Source organism: Thamnophis elegans, chromosome 2 (assembly GCF_009769535.1).
Source record: "Thamnophis elegans isolate rThaEle1 chromosome 2, rThaEle1.pri, whole genome shotgun sequence".
Lineage (NCBI taxonomy): Eukaryota > Metazoa > Chordata > Lepidosauria > Squamata > Colubridae > Thamnophis > Thamnophis elegans.
In genome coordinates, this window is record NC_045542.1 from 149968242 (window position 1) to 149991573 (window position 23332).

A 23332-nucleotide genomic window follows, 5' to 3' on the forward strand; every position below is an offset into this window, starting at 1 on the left:
AATGTCCCAGGATCATGTGATCCCCTTTTGCAAACTCCCAACAAGCAAAGTCAGCGGGAAAACCAGATTCGCTTAACAACTGTGTTACTAACCACAGTGATTCACTAAAGGAATGTGGCAAGAAAAATCGTAAAATGGGGCAAAACTCAAATTCCTCACTTAGCAACAGAATTGCTGGCCTCAACTGTGGTCGTAAGTTGAGGACTACCTGTACTCTTAGAAAGCTTCAGCTATTAGATGGTGAAAACATGGACCAGACAGTAGAAACGGATACACAGAAGGTCCACCGGAGGCAATAAGTAATCTTGGCCTTTATTCTTAGTTGACAATCTCAGTAGCATGGAGAATGGACTTCCCCTTCTCTTCAGACGAACATAGACAAGGCACCATGCTGAGGCCACAACACACAAACAAGCAAGCAGGCCAAACACGGCATATGTGAATTCAGAAGCACAGGTCCAGGGGTGATATTTAAGCCACTGTAGAAGGGCTACCCTCTGACCAGGTGTGCCTCATGAAGATATGAGCAGGTGGCCTCCTTTAACGATTTGGGACAATAAGCAAAGATGAGAACATGGGCAGCCAGGATACAAAATTGAAAAGCTTCCAGCAAAATTCAAAAGGGAGAGATAATGATAACTAGACAGTGAAAATAGGGACCCTTTATATTTCCCCTTCTAGGGAAATGATGACGAATATCTACTCTGTTAGTTCAAACAGATATAAGGCACATTCAGATGGTGGTTTTAAGAGGAGATGAACATGCAGGCAGAAGAGAGGCCTATTACAACATTCATTTCCTGAGGGAGTCTCCTGTCACCGCCGTGTGGATTGTCTTCTTGGCAGGGAGAACTTTTTGATTTAACACAAGAAAGCTGCTATGGACAAAGGCTCCTCTCCCCTCAAAAATGAGATTAAGGACTGGGGGAATGAGAGTGGTGGTGAGATGAAGGAGGACAGAAGAAGAAGACAAAAGACTCAAAAGGAAGAAGTTTGCTAAATTGAAGAATCTTAGCTACACATAGCACCAAACGCTATGGCACAAATGGAGATGTTGATATATCAAGCAAGTTGGGAAGGGTTAGATGAGGGGTGGGGAAACAATGCCCCCTTTTAGGACTTGTGGACTTCAACTCCCAGAATCCCTGAACTCCCAGAGTTCAGCATGGCTGGCTCAGGAATTCTGGGAGTTGAAGTCCACAAGTCCTAAAAGGAGCCATTGTCCCCCACCCTTGGTTTAGAGAAAGAGAACTGGCCTGCCCACACATCACTAGGTTAGATAAGGGCTGTAAAACCAAACCCCTCTCTGTACACAGGTGGCAACTGAACAAAACCCTAAATTACCTCACCTTGGCAGAAATCCCTGAAACAAAGCCACCCTTTAAAACAACAACAACAGATTTTAGGTTTCAACCTTCATCCTTACTCTGTTCTTATAGCCTTCCCAGCCTTTTTAGAACTAGAATCATTGTTAGAATCCTTGAGGACAGCTTGCTTATAGGAAAAAGGGATTTAGTGACCAGCAGTGCTCAGGCAGCAAAAACAGCATCAAGGAAAGGAACAACGGGATCCTGTTTTACAAGTGACGGTGGAAATCAGTATACACAGGTCCACACTGCGACACATTGTGGGGACAGGGTAGACCTGCGACATCACCAGCTATCACGGTGCTACAGCAGAGTAACAAGACCTCATCATTTGCTGATACTGATAGGCATGCAACAATCTTGTCCATAACAAAGGTTCGGCATTCACAGGAGGGCACCGGTAGGAGGAACGCTAAATATGGGTGCACATTGATGAGGATTCATGGGTGTTCAACTCTCAAGAAGACTTTTCCTTTGTCCTTCTGAGCCGTCAGTTCATCCGTCCTGGTTTCTTCTGATTCATCTGCTGGAGAGACACCGCCCACCCCAAAACATTAAAATTCAGTCATCACTCCCACGAACACAGAGACTATATTCCCCACTGAAATATGCATGAGCGCCGTGGTGGTGCGGTGGTTGGAGTGCAGTACTGCAGGCTACTTCCACTGACTGCCGACTGCCTGTAATTTGGCAGTTTGAATTTCACCAGGCTCAAGATTGACTCAGACTTTCATTCTTCCGAAGTGGGTAAAATGAGGACCCAGATTGTTGGGGGCAAGAGGCTGACTCTGTAAACTGCTTAGAGAGGGCTGTAAAAGCACTGTAAAGTGATATATAAGTCTAAGTGCTCTTGCTATTTTGTGTTCTACTTAAGCAATAGCAGTAGACTTAGCAGTAGACTTATATACCCCTTCATAGGGCTTTCGGGTCCTCATTTTACCCACCTCGGAAGGATGGAAGGCTGAGTCAACCCTGAGCCGGTGAGATTTGAACCGCTGAACTGCTGATCTAGCAGTAGCCTGCAGTGCTGCATTTAACCACTGCGCCACCTCGGCTCTAGCGCCACCTCGGCTCTAGAAGCATAGAATGGAAGTCAGGATAGGTAACTACTTATTTACTCTAGCTAGTTGCTACTGAGAATATTTGCTCCACCCCTTTTTCCCCGCAGCTTGAGCGATACCTGAGAGATGCTAACACCGGTCAGTTTCTCAACAGCTTCAGGCAGCTTATTCATGATTTCCAGCACTTCCCCGGTCATCTTCGCGGCACCCACATCTCCATTCCCGCTCGACACCATGGTGATCTTACTCACGGAAGCCAACGGTTTGCTGATCTCTTCGGCCATCTGTGAAGGGAAGGTGAAGACAGAGGGTAGCCCAATGATTAGGATAGCAAGCTTGGATAGAGACTGCAGTTCAAGTCCCTACCTGTTCAGGAGAGTGGTAGAAATGACTTTGGGCTTCTCTCTCTGACCAACCTACCTTATAAGGTTGTTGTGTGGAAAAAATAGGGAAAATTCTAATTAAAGACTTTTCTATCATCTATCTATCTATCTATCTATCTATCTATCTATCTATCTATCTATCTATCTATCTATCATCTATCTATCTATCTATCTATCTATCTATCTATCTATCTATCTATCTATCTATCATCATCTCTCTCTCTCTTCCTCTCTCCCTATCATCTATCTATCTATCTGTCTGCCTGCCTGTCTGTCTATCATCTATCTATCTATCTGTCATCTATCTATCTATCTATCTATCTATCTATCTATCTATCTATCTATCTATCTATCAATCAATCAATCATCTAAAATGGCTGTGTATGTGTATGTTCCAGCATAACTCTGGAACCCCTCAAGCAATTTCAACCAAACTTGGTACACAGATGACTCACTCTCTGGAAACAAATACTGTGAGGGGTAAGACACCTCTAAAACCCCTCGGGGCGTGTGTTCTGTTAAGATACAGCCTGTTGTGCCTTAAAATGGCTTCTACTGTACTGTCGTAAAATGGCTTCTATTGTACAGCACAGTGGAGTTGTCATGGTAACAGCTTCACAATACTCCACAAGGGGGCTCTCTCTCATAAGGGGGGAAAATTCAACATTAGAAATTATATTTGGTCCGGATATTTCCCCCCTATAAATAAATACCCGGGCAACATTGTTGTATCGGCTAGTAGCATATATAAGCAAAATATTATTACAATCAAAGGTACCATTTAGACCAGGGTGTCTAACTCAATTTCACTGAGGACCGAATCAGGGTTGTGTTTGATACTGGGGGAGCTGGGGGGGGGGGGGCAGGTGTGGCCAGCTCGATGTCACTTGTGTCGTTGGTGCACCAGTGGTGGCCAAGTGCTAAGGCAGGACTTCCCTCAGACCCTTCCTCACTCTCATCATAATCTCCTTCCTCCCTTCCCTTCCCTCCTTTCTTTTTCCTGCCCTCTCCATTCTACTTTCTTCTTCCTTCTCCTCTTTTCTTATTTTTCCTTCCTTGCACTCTTCCCATCTTTCTCTTTGTCTTTCCTCTTTCCCTTTCTCCTTTCCTGGCCCTTCTTGCATGCTCAAATGCAAAAGGGGAAACATTTCTTCTTTTGTTTTTAGTTTGTTTTGCTAGCCCCTCTCCCAGCGAAAACAAAGCTCGGGGGGGGGGGGGAAGGCGTGTGCGGCAGAGGCAGTGCGGGCCGATCCTTTGATGTTTCCAGGGCGGCCTTGCAGGCCACATCTAAGCATCGTGTGGGCCAGATCTGGCCTGGGGGCCTTGAATTTGACACCCGATTTAGATTAAGGATATCTGCAAAAGGCCTGCGGCCCACAACCGTATCCACCAATCAAATGGCAGACCGCATCTGGTTTTCCCAAATTACAGGTAGCCGCTGACTTACATTTAGTGACCTTTTGAACTTACAACGCCACTGAAAAAACAGACTGATGACTGTTTCTTACCATGGTTGTAGCATCTCCATGGTCACCTGATCAAAATCCAGATGCTTGGCAACTGGTTCATACTTATGACTGTTGCAGTGTCCCAGGGGGTCATGTGATTACCTTTTGTGACCTTCTAACCACCAAAGTCAATGGGGAAACCAGATTCATTTAACAACCGTGTTGCTAAGTGAACAACTGCAGCGATTCACTTAACAAACAGTGGTGAGAAAGGTTGTAAAACGGGGCAAAATCCACTTAACAACTGTCTTGCTTGGCAACAGAACTTTTGGCCTCAATTGTGGCCATAAGTGACGGACTGTCCTGTACAGTTAGTCCTCACCTTATGATGGCAATTGCAAGCAGCCATTACTGCATCAGGATGGTGGGGGAATGGAAGGATTTATATTCCTTGCAGATAGCTGGTCATTTGCATCCTTTTAGAGGCTCATTGAAGCACTTGGAGGTTTATCTGTGTCCTCAGATTTTTAGGTATACAATTTGGGATGAACATCCTTTGAATGGTGTGGGAGTAGGAATGGATTTCCAGAGGAAAAATTGAGGACTACAGGAACCAGGAGCACCACTTAAAACACAGATAATCCACCAAGTGCTTCAACGACTCTCTAAAAAAGATGCAAATGACCAGCTGTCTGCAAGGAATATTAATCTGTCCATTCCCCTCTATCCTGTCAAAACTGAAGAAGCTTTTTGGATGAGAAGCGAAACGTCTTCAAAAGGGGAAAAACAAGAAAGCCTAGTTGCCTCCAGAGAAAAAAAAGCGTCTTTGGGACCTCCATCTCCCTTCTTTTCTCCTTGGGATTACGTGAGGAGGGTGTGCTTACCTCTGGAAGCTTCTCCAAAAGCATGTCCACCATGGCAACCTCTTGATACTGCTTAAAAGCTTCTGCCTTCTTCGACATCTGCTCAGCGTCAGCCCGGGCTTTGGCCTCAACTGCGTACGCCTGAGCCTCGCCCTTCACCTAAAAACGGAAAGAGGGTTTCGGGATAAGCTAATTTCTCTTCCTGCTCTTCGTTCCCATGAGGTAGTAGAGAAGAAGAAATGGCTCACCCGGATGGCTTCTGCCTCTGCCTCCGCCTGCATGATGAGCTGACACCTGTTTGGGAAGAAAACAGGGACATGGTCTGCCCAGCATCCAACGTTCAAAGGCCACTTTTGGCTTCCCAAAATGGAGGGGAAGACCAGGGATTGAATTGAATACCGTATTTTTCAGAGCATAAGACACACCTTTCCCCCCTCAAAAAGAGGGTGAAAAACTGGGTGCATCTTATACAATGAATACAGCATTTTTGGCCTCCCGAAACCCCACCCCCTTTGGAAAAATGGCCATGGATAGCCTTTAGGAGTCTTCCAGAGTGCTCCTGGGGGCTGGGGAGGGCAAAATGATAGCAATAGCAATAGCAGTAGACTTATATACCGCTTCATAGGCCTTTCAGGCCTCTCTAAGCGGTTTACAGAGAGTCAGCATATTGCCCCCAACAATCTGGGTCCTCATTTTACCCACCTCGGAAGGATGGAAGGCTGAGTCAACCCTGAGCCGGTGAGATTTGAACCGCTGACCTGCTGATCTAGCAGTAGCCTGCAGTGCTGCATTTAACCACTGCGCCACCTTGGCTCTTAAAATGAGTGAAAAAGGGGCAATTTTTTGCTCATTTTCGCCCCCCCTAGCCCCCAGGAGCACTCTATAAGCCTCCTAAAGGCTATTCATACCCTTTTTGGGGACAAAAATGGGCCTGTTTTTGCAACAAACAGGCCATTTTGGGGAGGTCTGCAGAGTGCAAAAACTTTCAGTGTACATTTCACTGCCAGCTTCCAATAAGTCAGGTCAATGGGGAAACCAGCCAACACCTGATGTTGTGCTTAATGACTGCACATGATTCCTTAACAACCACAACCTGAACTGTTATCGTACACTGAAGATCGCATTTAATTTCGTTGTACAAGGTGCAATTACAATAAAGTAAAGTAAACTAAACTAATTATACATAAAAAAGACTATAAAAATAAAACAAAAGGACACATCCTTCACATTCACTCAAAACAATGCTACAGACTGCACTGCTGGGCACAAATCCTGAGATGCGTCTGAAAATTAAGCATTCAGCCATGCAAACCATCCTAAAACAAATTCCCAAATGGTGCAGTGCAAGCATGTTTTTTGCCACAGGTCAGCTCTCTGCACAGCCCAGACACATCAGCGCCTTGTATGACGAGATATTTTTGGATTCTACACTTTCAGATTATGCATCCCATGTGGGTGGGGAGTACAGGCAGTCCTCGACTTATGACCAGTCGCTTAGTGGCCGTTTGAAGCTTGGACAGACCTACCTGTGGGGTACCTACGACCCGGATTTGAAATTCTGACAGTTGCCCATTGCCACTGGCATGCAGCATTCATGTTACATTTATAGCAGTTTGCAGTGTCTTGTGGTCACCTGACTGCATTATACACAGTTTTGCCCCCAAAATTGGAATTTACTTGGGGCTTTTGGGAAAAACAGCCCCCTGTTGCAAACCACTGGTTTGCTTAATGACCAGACAGGTTCCATTATGGTCATAACTCAAGGATCATCTGTATTATTTTTGTGGAGATTCATTCCATTATTTGACCCTTCAGCTTTAGAGGTAGTCCTTGACTTATACCAGTTCAGGGTTATGAGAGCATTGAAAAAAGTGACTTACGACCATTTTTCTACACTTAACAATGGTTGCAGCATCCCCGTGATCAAAATTCAGATGTTTGGTAACTGACTCTTATTTATGACGTTTGCAGTACCTTGGGAATGGATCACGTGATTAGCTTCTGCAACCTTCTGACAAGCAAAGTCAATGGGGAAACCAGATTCACCGAACAACCGTGTGACCAACTTAACAATTGTAATGGTTCACTTAACAATTGTGGCAAGAAAGGTCGTAAAATGGAGCAAAATTCACTTAGCAAATAAAATTTTGCCCTCACTTTTTGTGGTCATAAGCCGAAGACCACCTGTACTCTAAAGAAGTAGAGCCAAGAAAATGTATATCTGATTATCCATGTAATAACAGCAGCTAGGATTGTATTTGCACAACACTGGAAAAGTGAAGAGATTCCTACGGATGAGAAGGTGATTAGGAAAATATTAGAATGTGCAGAAATGAATAGGTTAACACTTGCAATTAAAGGGAAAGAGCAAACTGAATATTATATCATATGGGAACTATTCCACCGATGGTTAGAGTACAAATATGAAAGTTAGAAATGAAAGTAGATTAGTGAAATATACAAAATATATTAATAGAATTAAATAAGTTAAGAAGAGGATTGTTATAGATTCAGATATGTACAGTATATCAGTGTTAAGTCAGATAAATAATGAATGTGGTTGTAAATTCTAATTGTTATTGCACAAGATATTTGTACCCAGATGACACACTGTTTAATGGAAAATGGATTTTGTTTGTATTAAAATAATTTTCTCTATAAAAAAAAAAGAGTATAGCCAGCATCAGTTCACTCATTAGAGTTCTTCCGTGGTGAGTAACAGCAGATTCTGGATAGGAAGGAAAAAGAGGGGGATAGGAACAGATTCTGGATAGGAAGGAAAAAGAGTGGAATAGGGGAGTCTAATGCTCGTACCTTTCAGCCTCGGCTAATTTCTCCAACCGGTAACGTTCTGCTTCGGCTGGTTTCTTGATCTGGGCCTCCAGCTCCCGTTCTTTACGGATCATCTCCTGCTCCTGGATCTGAATCTGCTGAGTTCGCTCCACCACCAAGACCTGCATTTTCTCCTCTTCAATCTTCTGCTTGGTCACCGCCACCTGCGTGAAGGAGACAGGAAAACATCCCAAAGGATTCAGAAACTCCCCGGTGGAGCTCGTTCATGGCTCAATGTCAACATCCGGCAAATTTAGAGCGGCTGATAATGCTCTAGATCAGGGTTGTCCAACCTTGCCAACTTTAAGACTTGTGGACTTCAACTCTCAGAGTTCCCCAGCCAGCCATGCTGGCTGGGGAATTCTGGGAGTTGAAGTCCACAGGTCTAGGGCATAATCATCAGCTCTAAGTCTTCCCCATCACAAATCTTCCCCCTGCTGGCTGGGGAATTCTGGGAATTGAAGTCCACAAATCTTAAAATTGCCAAGATTGGAGAACCCTGCTCTAAACGAAGGATGTGACCAGGTCCAGGGGCAGGAATCACAAACATTTTTCCCGCACGTTTCATTTGAGAACAAAATAGGCTACAACTTATTCTGCCTCTGCCCTCTGCTGATCCCCCTTGACTGGCTGCGTGGCGGGTGGCTCACCTGGAGCTGATAGGCCAAATCTGATTCTGCTTTCCGCGTGTTCACCTCGATGTCGTAAGTAGCCTTCTTCAGCTCGAAATCTCGGTGGGCTTTGGCCATCTCAATATCGTTCAAAAACTGGGCCGACAATTTCTCTTGCTTGGCCTTGGCTTCCTAGAGGGGGAAAATGGGAGAACTCAGGGGCAGAGCCCAACGGGAAAAGAGAGGGAAGAGCTCAGCGGTAGTGCAAAAGCCATGTGAACACCAAAGAAATTTTGATTTTAAAAGATCCTCAAGTTTTTGTTTGACTTCTGGTGAGTTTATGGGAAAGTCTATTTGGGTGGTTGATATAATTGGGAAATCATTGGGCAGTCACAGTCTTCCTTCCCACAGCTTTGGGGTTTCCAAGTGGTCTCCCATCCAGTTAATATCCGGATCTGAACGTGCTTAGAATCATAGCATGATGGGAGGTCTTCTAATCCAGTGATGGCTAACCTTTTTGTCATCGTGTGCTGAAAGCACTCATGCAACAGCCTGCGTGCCTGCACCCATAATCCAATCCGTGTGTGACACCTTCCTTGCGCCCTGTGCATGCACAACACCCCCCCGTGCCCTCTTTGGGCCTAGTAGGTCTCCCTCTAGCCTCCTGGGACCAAAAACGGGCCGCAGGGGTGGAGTGTACCATACACTCCCGTGCTCCCTCCTTCCCCACGCATGCACGCATTGCTGCCCTTCCCATGCACACATTCCCCCACCCACGACTCCCACATGTGCCCTGTGCATGTGCAGCAGAGACGCAAAAACCAGGTGGCCGGCGGGAGGCGCACGCACAAGAATGGTGGAGCTGAGCTGGGGTGATGCCTCGCATGCTTGGATGTGCCTCCTGTGGCACACATGCCATAGGTTCGTCATCACGGTTCTCGTCCAACCCCTGCCTAAGGCAGGAGACCTTATTCCATGCCAGAGAAATGGCTGCCCAATCTTTCCTTCAAAGCCTGCAGCCATCTCTGAAACCAGGTAGATAGTCGCACAGGGAAAGGCCATCTCAATTCCACCATTGCCCAAGAGCTCACCCTGATGCCAGCATCCCTCTTGGCTTCGGCTTCTCCAATCCTGGCATCCTTCTGTACCTGAGCAGTTCGGGCTTTTCCCAGAGAATGAAGATAATCCTACAATTGACCAGAGGGGAAGGTGATGGTCAGGAAAAGCAATCCAGAAAATACTCACTGTGCAAACAAAATCTGGTAATGTCTGAATTCTGATTTGTTTTTTTCCCTTGGATGACTGAACAGTTGCAGAATGGACAGGCTCTAATCCTGTCCCAGGTGAGGAAACCCAGTTTCCCCCGAAACACTTTGAATTAATCATTCTCTCTCAGCCGAACCTATCTCATAAGGTTGATGTGGAGAAAAATAGGGAGAGAGTAATAGGTATGCTACCTTAAAATATCCTTGGAGAAACTATGTGCAAATGATGGTTGCAACAACAAAACACGTGTTAAGCCCAGGAAACTAACCAAACTTGATACACAGATGACTTACTCTCTGGAGACAAATACTATGGGGGTAAGACACCCCTAACACCCCTCAGGATGTGCGTTCTGTTAAGATACAGCCTGTTGTACCTTAAAAGGTCTTCTACTGTACTGCCTTAAAATGGCTTCTACTGTACAGCACAGTGGAGTTGCCATGGTAACAGCTTCACAGTACTCCATAAGGGAGTTTCCTCTGGTAAGGGGGAAAATCTAACATTAGAAATTATGCTTCTGGGGGCACAGGGAAAACATTTTTAACTAATTAAATTGTCGCTGAAATCAGGGCTCAGCGAGAAGTTGCAGGCTTCACAGTACTCTATAAGGGGGCTCCCCCTGGTAAGGGGGAAAATCCAACATTAGAAATTACGTTTGGTCCAGACATTTCCCCCCTATAAATACCTGGGCAACGCCGGGTTATCGGCCAGTCAGTCAATAAATATGTTCAGCCCAAAACTTGATTGTCAGTATGAGAAAGAACCTTGTATCATTTTTCCATTAGCAAGAAAAAAAAACCAATCAAGCAATTCTATTTGGTGTTGGGACAGGTTGATGCTGATTTTACGTTCCTATTGCTGAAAGATTTTGGATAAGGCATCCTTAGTAATCTCTTGCCTTAGCTATCTCTATGGTTGAACATTCTCACTGACAATGGTTGGCATCAATACAAGACAGCACATGTGTGCACCTGGTCATCGTGAATATCCTTGAGGGTATAACTGACCACACTGATCCCCATGTTGACCAGGTCAGACGAGGCCACTTTGAAGACCTGCTCAGAAAACTTCTGACGGTCCTTGTAGATTTCCTGTTTAACAAACAGAAAGGTCAGTACCAAGCACAGATTCTGTTCACAATATTTTTGCAAGGGATTTTACCAGAAACGTAAAGAAAATGTTTATTTTAATATTATTCATGTAATAACAACTGCCAGGATTGTATTTGCACAACACTGGAAAAGTGAAGAGATTCCTAAGGATGAGAATGTGCTTAGGAAAATATTAGAATGTGCAGAAATGAATAGGTTAACACTTGCAATTAAAGGGAAAGAGCAAACTGAAAATTATAGTATATGGAAACTACTTTACCGATGGTTAGAGTACAAATATGAAAGTTAGAAATGAAAGTAGATTAGTGAAATATAGAAAACATATTAATAGAACTAAATAAGTTAAGAAGAGGATTGTTATAGAATCAGATGTGTTATGTATATCAGTATTAGGTCATGAGCAGATAAATAATGAGTACAGTTGTAAATTTTAATTGTTATTACACAAGATTTTGTACCCAGATGACACACTGTTTAATGGTAGATGGATGGTTTGTATTAAAATAAATTATATATAAAAAAGAGTATGTTCACCAGTTTTTAAGCCCATACAGAAACAGCATCAGCTAGAGTGGTGGGGTGGCCAGGAGGTGGCGCTCTCACCTCACAATCAGGAGTTCGAGCCAAGGTAGAGGCAGATATTTCGCTCTTTGGGCACAGTGAGAATATATCCGCTGAACAAACCTCTGCCTTGGGGACAGGAAGGGCATCTGGCCAGTAAATATTCAGCTCCATTCAGTTACCCAGACTCCACCCCGCAAGGGATTATGGGGTCATTAATGATGATAGATGATAGATGATGATAGAAGCAGCATACACTCTTTTTATCCTAGAGCCTCTTTGTTTGTGAAATCTCAAAACAGACCTTCTTCACTGAATCCTCTCCATGGGGATTGGACTCCAAGGCCCCACTGTCCCATGGTTAATGAAATCATAATTGAGTGCTGGATTGTCTGCAGGGAGCAGATTAAAATGGACAACCTGTCAGGCCTGACAGCCATCTTTTTACCTGTAAGTGTCCTCAGACAAAGTTGGTTCCCTTAACTAAGAAACAGATTGTTAGGCCTGGAAGCCATCTTTGGCATTGGGCCTTCAGGCCTGCCTCATTTTGTGTTGTGGGAAAATGGGAGGGGGGATTATATGGAGTATGGGAGATATATAGTCATAATGACATTTCTTTCTCAGAGAGTCAAGGACACCTGGAGGGGTGTGACTAGGAGGCATCTCCAGTTGGGATGGTTCCTGATTGGACCATGTGATGGACATGTGGGTGCTGGGAAGGGACTTGGAACTTTCATTTGGGTGGGGAAAACCTGGAAGCTTTCAGATTCGGGTTTTCCCAGATGTGCCAATATGGCATCTCTAATAAAATGGAACTTTGAAGAATTTCAAGCCTTGGAGTTTCTTTTCGTTGGGAGTTTCTTTTCGTTACTTGCAACCCTGACACACGCATAAGGTCACAATCAAAACCCATCCCTTGCCAATGTGTCTTGTGAAAAAAAAGGGGTCACACGGTTGTGGCTGCCACAACTTTTTTGAGCCCCTCTTATCGGATACCCCTGATTCAATTCAATTGGATACCAAACCGGTGAAAAGCTAGATTAAAGTAACAGCCCGGTGCACACAACTGAAGATAAAACATCTAAGCTTTTAAGGATAACAGAATAACAGAGTTGGAAGGGACCTTGGAGGTCTTCTAGTCTCGCCCCCCCGTTCTAGCAGGAGACCCTATAGTACCACTTTAGGCAAATGTCTGCCCAATCTCTTCTTAAAAACCTCCAGTGATGGAGCACACCCAACTTCTGGAGACAAGCTGTTCCACTGGTTAACTGTTCTTACTTTCCAGAAATTTCTCTTTAGTTCTAGGTTACTTTTCTCCTTCATTCGTTTCCCCCACACCTCACCCGTTCTTCAACCAGCGATAATATCTTGCACGCACACATACATTTCCACAAGCAGCCTTACTTACCTCTACTGTCATATGGGCCATGATGGCTCTCTGATGCCCTTCCAGGGTCTCCAGAGCAATGTGTGTAATTTCTGCTTCAGACTTGCCCAGGAACATTTGGCAAGCAGCTGCCAGCATCTCCTTGTTCTGGCCCTGGATCTTCACCTAGGTGGGAAAGATGGTGTAGTTTAAAGTGAAAGAAGAAAGGGTGGGAAGCACTTCCTGCTCATAGCTGATCTCCCTCCCCTCCCCATATGGGGTTTGTCAGACTAAGGAGGTTTCTTCTGTAAGCAACTAGCGAGTCCCCAAAGAGAGTTCCACCAAATCAAATCAAGCAAAGTTTCATTTGTCAGAATTATGAGAATTCTGCCCCGGGTTGGAGGTTAGCAATAGCAGTTAGACTTATATACCGCTTCATAGGGCTTTCAGCCCACTCTAAGCGGTTTACAGAGTCAGCATATTGCCCCCAACAAAAATCCGGGTCCTCATTTCACCCACCTCGGAAGGATGGAAGGCTGAGTCAACCTTGAGCCGGTGAGATTTGAACCGCTGAACTGCAGATAACAGTCAGCTGAAGTGGCCTGCAGTACTGCACCCTAACCACTGCGCCACCTCGGTTGAAGACCTCTTAAGGTCCTCTCAACATTAAACAGATAGTGGTTGACTTACTAGTCTCTTAGCAACCATTCGAAGTTCTGACAGATCTGTTTTGGGGTTACAGATAATCCTTAATTTAGAAGACTTAGAATAACTTTCGACTTAGAATAACTTTACTGTCACTTTGAATGTACACTAATCGGCATATATTAAAATGAAATTTCATTGCATCCAGCTCTCAAAGGGTCATCACCTCCAATATACACTACATAAACATGACAACATAAATGAACAAATACAAAATTATGCATACACCCAAATATATTATGTGACATAGAGCGGTGATGGCTAACCTTTTTGTCGTCGAGTGCCAACACCCATAATGCAAAGCGCGCACAACCCCCCCACGCACACCGCCCCTGCGCATGCGTGTGACTCCCCCACACTTCCTCTGCTTCCCCACGCATGCATGTGCAACCCCCCCCCATTCCCCGTTTTGGGCGTACAAGGCCTCCCTGAAGCTTCCTGAGACCAAAAACAGGACGCGGGGAGAGCGTGCCATCCCCTCCCCCCATGCATGCGCACATGTCTCCTGCATACGTGGCAGAGACCCAGTGGTGGGTTCCAGATCCCATTGCAACCGGTACAATTGCAACAGGGCCGGATGTCCACCACATGAATGCGCACAGCGCACGCATGCGTGTTTACTGCCTGCGATGCCTCCGCAACACCCCAGCTGCTCAGTGGAGCATCGCACAGGTGCCGTAGGTAATGTGCGTGTAAGCCCCGAAAACTTCAAATACTGGTAAGGAGCGAAGGTGGGCAGGCGGGCCCTCCGGTGCACCATACTGGAACGGTACCTGGTTCTCCCAGCAGGAACCGGTATGCCTGTATAGGGGCGTACCTCCTGCAACCCACCACTGCAGAGACCTGAAAATCAGCTGGCCGGTGCGAGGGCTGTGCGCATGCGCTGTGGAACTGAGCTGAGGCTCGTGTGCCTGCAGAGAGGGCTCCACGTGCCACCTGTGGCATACGTGCCACGGGTTCGCCATCACGGACACAGAGAAACAACATGGTCTAGTTTGGATGTATACAGGACATATGACCACAACTGAGTCCAAAACGTATGTTGCTAAGTGAAACAACTGTTAAGTGAGTTTTGCCCCATCTTACGACCTTTCTTGCCACGGTTGTAAAAGTGAATCCCTGTCGTCGTTAAGTTAGTAGCACGGCTGTTAAGGGAATTTGGCTTCCCTATTGACTTTGCTTGTCAGAAGGTCGCTAAAGGGGATCACACAATCCTGGGACAGTCCAACCGTCATAAATATGAACCCAGTTGCCAAGGAGCTGGATTTTGATCACGTGACCATGGGAATGCTGCAATGGTTATAAGCGTGAAAACAGGTCATAAGTCACTTTTTCAGTGCCGTTGTAACTTTGAATGGTCACTAAATGAATCGTGAGGTCTACCTGTACTTAAAATCAGGATTCGAAGTTCTGAAGGTTGCCCCCCCATATCTCTTCCCCCAGTCAGGTGACTGCACTTCAGCTGCTTGGCAACCCGGCCACAACTATGACATCCCGCATTCATATGATCAGTTTACAACGTTTCCCAACCCGGCATATACTCCAGGTTTTTGGAAAAACCACAGCCATAGCAAACAAATGGTTCAACAACCGTGGTGATTCGCTTAACCACCACAAAAAAGCTGGTAAAATTGGATCAGGCACAGAACCAACCCACCCTACGACTGCCCTGATTTACAGCCATGATGGGCAAGCCTCTATTACTATTTTTCGTAATTTGAGGACTACCTGTATTCTGTGATTTCAACGCTGGGCACAACTGAGGCCCCTTTGGATGCATTTTGCACAAGGAAGCAAGTGTGAAGATAATACATCATTTCAAGGATGGCCCAAAACATTACCTAAAATCCACTAGAGCAGTGTTTCTCAACCTTGGCAACTTGAAGATGTCCGGACTTCAACTCCCAGAATTCCCCAGCCAGCGAATTCTGGGAGTTGAAGTCCAGACATCTTCAAGTTGCCAAGGTTGAGAAACACTGCACTAGAGGAATAAGAAAACGAAACGAATTCAGTTGGGATTGTAGTCTGCTTTTCCCCAGGGGTTAGGTTGCTTCTCAGAACAGAACAGAACAACAGAGTTGGAAGGGACCTTGGAGGTCTTCTAGTCCAACCCCTTGTTCAAGCAGGAAACCCTATACCATTCTACACAAATGGCTCTCCAGTCTTTTCCTAAAAGCCTCCAGTGGTGCTCCACCTACAGCTTCTGAAAGCAAACCGTTCCACCGGCTGATTGTTCTGTCAGGAAATTTCTCCTTAGTTCTAGGTTGCTTCTCTCCTTGATTAGTTTCCATCCATTGTTTCCTGTCCTGCCTTCAAGAGTTTTGATATTCACACAGTAGCCTTCAGAGTACTGCTGAATAAAAATATTACCTGTGCGATGCCAGTGACTGAAATGGGGACTCCATGCCGGGTGTAAACTTTCTCACTCTTCACATTCAGGGTCAGTGTGTTAAGTGAGATCCTGTCAGAGTGGAAAGAAAAGGGTTACAATCATACCCAAAAACATACACACATCCATGAAGTTTCAGATCTAACAAACGTGTCACCCTGGGTTTGTATCAATTAACACAATGAGGGCAAATAGGGCGAACTTGTATTTCACTTGTAATCCACAGCACCATATAAGGTTAATGTCTGAAGGACACCAATGTGGTTGAATGCCTCAGCACCCTACGAACCCTGGCTGATCTTGGAAGCTAAACAGGGTCCACCTTGGTTAGTACTTGGATGGGCAACTGAAACAAAACCAACAGGATACTATTGCTCATTTACAAGACTGGCCCAACCTTGGTGAGATCCTGGGTATCTTTAAATAAAATCTCCACAGAAAGACTTACCTCTGGATCTGTTGTATACACGGTACCACAAATACCCGGCCCCCAGCAATCATCACTGGGGGGCTGCGGCAGAAACCTGTGGAAAAAGATAAAACAATGCAGAATCTGACCAGGCCAATCAGATCTCTCGATTAGTCCAGTCAATCAGATCCCTCGGTCAATTGTTCCTTTTTTAGTTTTGGATAACTGATAACAAAAAGCAAAAAGACCCCAACAGAAAACTGTTTAGCAGTTACAGAAACTGATCATTTATTTGGGGAAATGAAGAAAAATTAATGAAGGGCTGTCCAAACTTGGGAACTTTTAAGATTTAGAATAACTTTATTGCCACTTTGAATGTCCGCTAATTGGCATACATTAAAAATGAAATTTCATTGCATATAGCTCTTAAAAGGGTCACCACTTCCAAATTTACACTACATAAAGGTAAAGGTTCCCCTCGCACATATGTGCTAGTCGTTCCCGACTCTAGGGGGCGGTGCTCATCTCTGTTACAAAGCCGAAGAGCCAGGGCTGTCCAAAGACGTCTCCGTGGTCATGTGGGCGGCATGACTAAATGCCGAAGGCGCATGGAACGCTGTTACCTTCCCACCAAAGGTGGTCCCTATTTTTCTACTTGCATTTTTACGTGCTTTTCAATTGCTAGGTTGGCAGAAGCTGGGACAAGTAACGGGAGCTCACTCCGTTATGCGGCGCTAGGGATTCGAATTCGTCAAATTGCCGACCTTTCTGATCAACAAGCTCAGCTTCTTAGCCACTGAGCCACTGTGTCACTTTACATAAACATGACAAATAAATAAGTACAAAATTATGTATATGCCAACATGTATTATATGACATAGAGAAATAAGATTACAAGAAACAACGCAATCTGGTTGTACATGTTTAGGCTCGAAATTCTCAGTTTGGGTAACAGAACTGCGTTGCATGTGGTCAGATCTAGATACTACATACAAAATTATATGTAGTAATGTTTTACCTGTAAATGACTTTTATTTTAATCGTAATAATACGCGCACTAACAACCACCTTAAACTCTATGTAAATCCTTCTAAACTTGACTGGAAAAAATATGATTTCTGTAATAGAGTTATCAAAGTCTGGAATGCCCTACCTGACTCTGTTGTCTCAGTTACAAATTTTCACAGTTTCAGTCACAAATTGACCTTACATCATACTTAAGTGGTCAGTAAAGGGAGCATGCATAAGTGCACTAACCTGCCTATCGTCCCTGTCATTGTATTTTTATTCCCTTATTTTTGTTCTTGGTTTTGTTTGACAAATTCCAATAAGTAAATAAAATAAAAGCACTGAATAGTTAAAAAAAAGAGGAGAAAACGGTGTATCCAAATGAAATCCCGAAGTGCCAAGTACGTCTCAACAGCCGAAAGACGGTTGAACGTGCAACGTGATCCATGCATTCTGGATCAGAGCAATCTGAAAGAAATCATAGCTAGCTTGAGCAAAGGCTTACTGCCAAATTTTGTGGCCGCCCTGAAGGCTGATCCGATCAGATAAGAAAGCTAAGAAAAAGGAACAGGAAATGGAGCACTTACCCGAGACAACCATGGCTTCATTGGGGCCACAAGTAAAGAACATCTTCACGCCTAGAGAGTCTGGAAAAGAACAGGAAACTGAGATTTCAGAATAGCAGGGCTAGAAGGGACCTTGGAGGTCTTCTAGTCCAACCCGCTGCTAATCAGGAAACCTTATACCATTTCAGACAAATGAGTGTCCAATCCAATCTCTTCTTAAAAATCTCCAGTGTGGGAGCACCTGTAACTTCTGAAGGCAAGCTGTTCAACTGATTCATTGTTCTCACTGTCAGGCTATTTCTCTTTATTTCTAGATTGGTTCCCTCCTTGGTTACTGTATTTTTCGGACTATAAGACATACTGGAGTATAAGACGCACCAAGATTTTGAAGAGGTAAATTAAAAAAATAGGTTTTTGCTCTCCCCGGTCCCCAGGAGCACTCCGCAGGCCTCCCAAACTCTCTGCACGCCTCATTTTTTGTGAAAAAGGGCATGCAGAGTCTGAGAGGCTTGTAGAGTGCTCCTGGGGGGGTTCACCGACAAAACTGCGCTCGACTAAACTGCGCCCGACTAAACTGCGTCGCTGACGTCATCAACAGGGCGACAACAGCGTGGAGACAGAAGCACGGTGTAAACCCTAAACCTAAAATTAACCCCTAAACCTAACCCTAACCCCCCTAAACCTAATCCTTAACCTAACCCTAACCCTTAACCTAATTCTAAACCTAACCCTAACCCTTAACCTAACCCTAAACCTAACCCTTAACCTAACCCTAAACCTAACCCTTAACCTAACCCTTAACCTAACCCTAAAGCTAACCCTTACCTTAAGTTGAATCGGCTTGCTTTCAAAGCGCTATTTAAAGTGCCCTTCTTTCTCCGCGCTGGCTGTTGTCGCCCTGTTGATGACGTCAGCGACGCGGTTTAGTCGGACGAGGTTTAGTCGAGCGTGGTTTTGACAGGTCACGCTCCTGGGGCCTGAGGAGGGCAGAAAACCGAGCAAAAACCAATCCATTTTTTACAAAAAAAGGGGTGTGAAAAGTTTGGAAAGCCTGCAGAGTGCTTCTGGGGGCTTGAGAGGGCAAAAACAGCCCTGTTTTTGTGAAAAATGGGCCCATTTTTTGCTCGTTTTTGTCCTCCCAAGTCCCCAGGAGCACTTTGCAGGCTTCCCAAATACTCTGCTGTCCATTTTTGCAAAAAAACTGGATATGCGGGGTGGGGTTTTGGGAGGCCAGAAATGCTGTATTCAAGTGTATAAGAGGCACCCAAATTTTCACTCTCTTTGAAGGTGTGTCTTATGCGCTGAAAAATATGGTAGTTTCCATCCATTGCTTCTTGTCTTGCCTTGGAGAATAAGTTGACCCCCCTCTTCTTAGTGGCAGCCCCTGAGATATTGGAACACTGCTATTATGTCTCCCCTAGTCCTTCTTTTCATTAAACTAGACATACCCAGTTCCTACAACTGCTTTTCATATGTTTTAGCCTCCAGTCCTCAAATTATCTTTGCTCCTCTTGCTTCATATCTTATTTCATATCAGGCCTTTCCATTTCCTGTATTGAGATACATCCTGCTTGCATTAGGGTGGAGCAATATGAAGCCCTCCAGATGTTGGTGGATAGGGGGAGATGGCCAATACTTCATTCCAGAACTAGAAGTTTTTTCATCCTCACCCAGAATTAAAATACGCTACACCCCTTTGCAACTAATCTTCCCCCCACTCAAATTAAACCCCTTCAGAACTAGGAATCTATTCAATGAACTACCTGATTAAATCTACAGCCAAGCTTGCAATGCAAACAGATTCCTTAAAATCAGTCCAACGTTGGACCCAGCACCAAAAGAACAGGAACAACTGTGACTTGATGATAGAACACCAATTCCGCATGCCGAAAATCTCACATTCTTTCCCAGTATCACAAATTAATTTATGAAAAGATCCATGCTGGAGATACCAAATACTGCATTTTTTTGGACTATAAGATGCACTGGTGTATAAGACGCACCAAGATTTCAAAGAGGTAAGTAAAAAAAAAAGGTTTTATCCTCCACGGCCCCCAGCAGCACTCTGCAGGCTTCAGTAGGGCTGGGGGAAAGCAAAGATGCCATTTTTGCAAAAAAAAGACAGAAAATGGGCCATTTTTTGCAAAAATGGAGGCGTTTTTTCCTTCCCCCAGCACTGCTGAAGCCTGCAGAGTGCTGCTGAGGGAAGGCAAAAATGCCTTTGTTTTTGCAAAAAACGGCACGTTTTCTGCAAAAATGAGATGCAGGGGCAGGGCTTCAGGAGGCCAAAAATGGCTGTATTCAATGTATAAGACGCACCAACATTTCCACGTTCTTTTGAGGGGGGGGGAAAGGTGTGTCATAATCTGAAAAATACAGTAGTTCTTATGGATGAAGAATTCTTGATGAATCTACTGAAGCCACTGATGACAACTAAATTGGTCATTGAACTTGCTCCAACCCAGAGGTTTTGGCAACTTCCAAATATATGGGTTCTATCTCCTGGAATGTCACACAGTCCACACATGGAAGTTGTCAAGATTGGGAAATCCCTGGTGTAGCTGAAGCTGCTTGTTTCTATGAACACAACACCTTCCTTAACCTGGTGCTCCCCAGATGTGCTACGTCCACTCCCAGTTTCTACACAAACTGGAGATAGAGGTCAAAAGATGAGTGGTCACAAACTCCAACACACCTGAAAGGCACCTAATCCAGAGAATCTCCTTATAGATCACAAACCGGGCAACTTTTGGGTTCTGCTACTTAGGCAAGTCTCCGAAATCCTCAGAGCTGAAGTAACCCAATTTTTAAAAACAAGAAACAAGCAACCAAAATCTGAAGTGGATCAGAGTCTGTCCATTGCTCCTAAATTTCTATCGGCAAATTTGGCATTTTTTTTAGATTTTTGGATTTCAACTCCCAGGATTTCTCAGTCATGCTTGTGTTTCCTTAGTTGCCAAAGTCTTCTCAGATGGTGGAGATGCTTGGAACTGGACTTTGGATTGGTCAATATGAAAAGGGACATACATACAAATTCTAAGTCTTACAGTGATTTGAAGTTCATGGCTGACTTCTGGATTCATCTCCAAGACAGGGCAAGGAAGTTATAAAGCTGTTTCACGACTAGTGATCTCCACCTCAGGTCTGTTTAACTAAGTTTGTCTCTGAATTATTTAAACTTTCCAGAACACTTTTGAAGGCAGCCACACCTTCGACACCTTCCAGGCAATTACCTGACATAAAACTGTGACAAAAGTCACAATGCTTGGATGAAGAACACCATTCTACAAGAGCACTTGTTAATTGTTAACACAATAGATTCTTGGGTCTAACACCTAACCAAAGAGCAGTGTTTCTTCATCTTGCTAACTTTTTAAGATGTGGACTTCAACTCCCAGAATTTCCCTAGCCAGCTCGGCCATGGATGGCTACGAATTCTGGGAGTCGAAGTCCACATATCTTAAAAATCACCAAGGTTGAGAAACCCTAATCTAGAACTTGTTTTGAAAGTTATTTTAGACTGTTTAATGTTACATAAAATACAGGTGGTCCTTGACTTACAACCATTCATTTAGTGACTGTTCAAAGTTACAGCAGCAATGAAAAAAAATCATTTATGACCAGTTTTCACACTTGGAGTACACCTTTGGAGTATCCTCATGGTCATGTAATAAAATTTGGGTGCTTGGCAACTGACGTGTATTTCCGACAGTTGCCAGGTCCCCAGGTCATATGATCAGCATGTCACCTTCCCACCTGGCTTCTGGCGAAGACAATGGGGGAAGCCAAATTCGCTTAATGACAGCGTGATTCACTTAGGAACTGCAGTAATTTGCTTAACAATGGGGCAAAAAGGTCACAAAATGTAGCACAACTCACTTATGCCTTACTTAGCAGCCAAAATACCATTAAGGTCATAAGTAGAGGACTGCCTGCAATGTACATTGCCTGGAGCTTTTGCAGTGGGTGACATGCCTTTGTACATAAAAATGGAAGGGATCAAAGGGGTCATCTAGTCCAACCCCTTCTCAGGACAACATTCTGTGTAAGGAATATTACATCCTGTCCATCACTTAGATTATTCTAAATAGAGCATTTCAATGCTCAATAGTGCTAATTCCTCCTAATTACCCTGATATTCATCCCTTTTAATTGCCACCCACTGATCTCCATCAAGTCTTGCCTCTGGCTGAATATTTCTTCTAAGCACGTCAATCAATGGTAGAGACTATATCCCCCCCCCTCCCTTCTGGCAAACCCAATCCAAAACCTGGAGCCCTTTTCCACAGGAAGATGTAATTATTTAAGCAGTGCATTTAGCCACGGGGCTGTTTAGATCAAAAGCAGAACTGTGAGCTTTTCTAAGGGGGTGGGGGCAGATCATGAGGACTAGTGAGTAAATTCGAAATAAGCACACACATACACAGACACCCCACCCCAAAGAGGAATTTGATGCAGGGAATTTCCACACTACGGGACGACAGCCACATCCTGTAGTGTGGAAATTTCCTACGGCCATATGAAGCTCTTCATCCCTAGGGATTTTATTGGCGACACGGTGGCTTAATTATTTCGCAGAGGACAAAACAGCCAGAGAAAAGCCACCGCTCTGTGGAAAAGGCAACAGCAGGCCTGTTTATTATTCCTGTGTGTTTTGCAAAACGCGCAAGGGGAAAGGGTGGGATCCCCGACGGAGTTGCGTGCAATCTGGAAACTGCCCGCTACTCCTCTGCCCGTTGCTCGTTGGCGCAAGACCCTCCCACCCCTCCCGGGTCCCCGGCGCCCGGGCCCTACCTGCCTTCCCAGGACCTGCTGCCTGCCTTCTGCTCCAAATAGGCACACACCCTTCCTGCCGACGCCGCGCCTTTCCCGGCAGCCCTCGCTGGCTGCTCACTTTCGCTTTTCCACAAGCGCAGCCCCTGCTGGAGGCGGCCGGGCGGCGCAGGGGCGGCTGATGGCGGGTCGGGAGCAACGCCGCCGCCGCCGCCGCCTCCTCCTCCTCCTCGTCCGCCCGCCCGCGCCGGCCTTGCGCTGCCCGGCACAGTGGCTGCGTTTTCCGCCGGGCAAAGCGGCCGAGGTCCTCACCTGGAGGTCCATCTGGTGGCCGCCAAGAATAGGGGAGGTTGAGGCTGAAAGTAGGATGGAGAGGAGAGAAGGAAAGAAAGAAGGAAGGAAAGATGGAAGGAAGAAGGGAAAGAAGAGAAGGGAGGGAGTAAAGAAGGGAGGGAGGTAGAAGGGGAAGGAAAGAAGAGAGTGGGAGGAAAGAAGGGAGGAAGAAAGGAAGGGAGGGCAGAAGAAAGGCAGAAGGGAGGAAATAAGGGAGGAAGAAAGGGAGGAAGGCAGAAGAGGAAAGAAAGAAGGAAGGAGAGGGAGGAAAGGGAGGGA

At 45.1% G+C, this 23332-nt stretch overlaps 2 protein-coding genes across 4 annotated transcripts in view; one reads left to right on the forward strand and one right to left on the reverse strand.

The window, feature by feature from the left end:
* LOC116503304 (zinc-binding protein A33-like) overlaps positions 1 to 23332 on the forward strand; it is a 902198-nt gene that overhangs the window by 671531 nt on the left and 207335 nt on the right. The window lies entirely within an intron of this gene.
* Positions 292 to 22877, reverse strand: LOC116503309 (flotillin-1). Of its 3 annotated transcripts, none has more exons than XM_032209633.1 (13): positions 22742 to 22877; positions 17969 to 18028; positions 16413 to 16488; positions 15946 to 16036; positions 12913 to 13056; positions 10803 to 10922; positions 9657 to 9752; positions 8605 to 8757; positions 7937 to 8118; positions 5371 to 5416; positions 5144 to 5281; positions 2548 to 2712; positions 292 to 1893 (listed from the first exon to the last, which is right to left on the reverse strand). In XM_032209633.1, exons 2-13 carry the CDS (start codon positions 18009 to 18011, stop codon positions 1858 to 1860), a joined length of 1290 nt encoding a protein of 429 aa, XP_032065524.1. In that variant the 5' UTR covers positions 18012 to 18028; positions 22742 to 22877; the 3' UTR covers positions 292 to 1857. The 3 variants fall into 3 exon arrangements, with proteins under 3 accessions (XP_032065524.1, XP_032065523.1, XP_032065522.1); XM_032209632.1 differs by having other exon boundaries at positions 292 to 1890; positions 22742 to 22820; XM_032209631.1 differs by lacking the exon at positions 22742 to 22877 and adding an exon at positions 18773 to 18812.

Coding starts and splice junctions, on each gene's coding strand:
- LOC116503309 (XM_032209633.1), bottom strand. CDS start 18,011: ATGTTCTTTACTTGTGGCCCCAATGAAGCCATGGTTGTCTCGG. Junction 16,037..16,412: donor TGTATACAACAGATCCAGAG/GTAAGTCTTTCT, acceptor CCACTCTGACAG/GATCTCACTTAACACACTGA. Junction 8,119..8,604: donor ATTTGGCCTATCAGCTCCAG/GTGAGCCACCCG, acceptor TCCTTCACGCAG/GTGGCGGTGACCAAGCAGAA.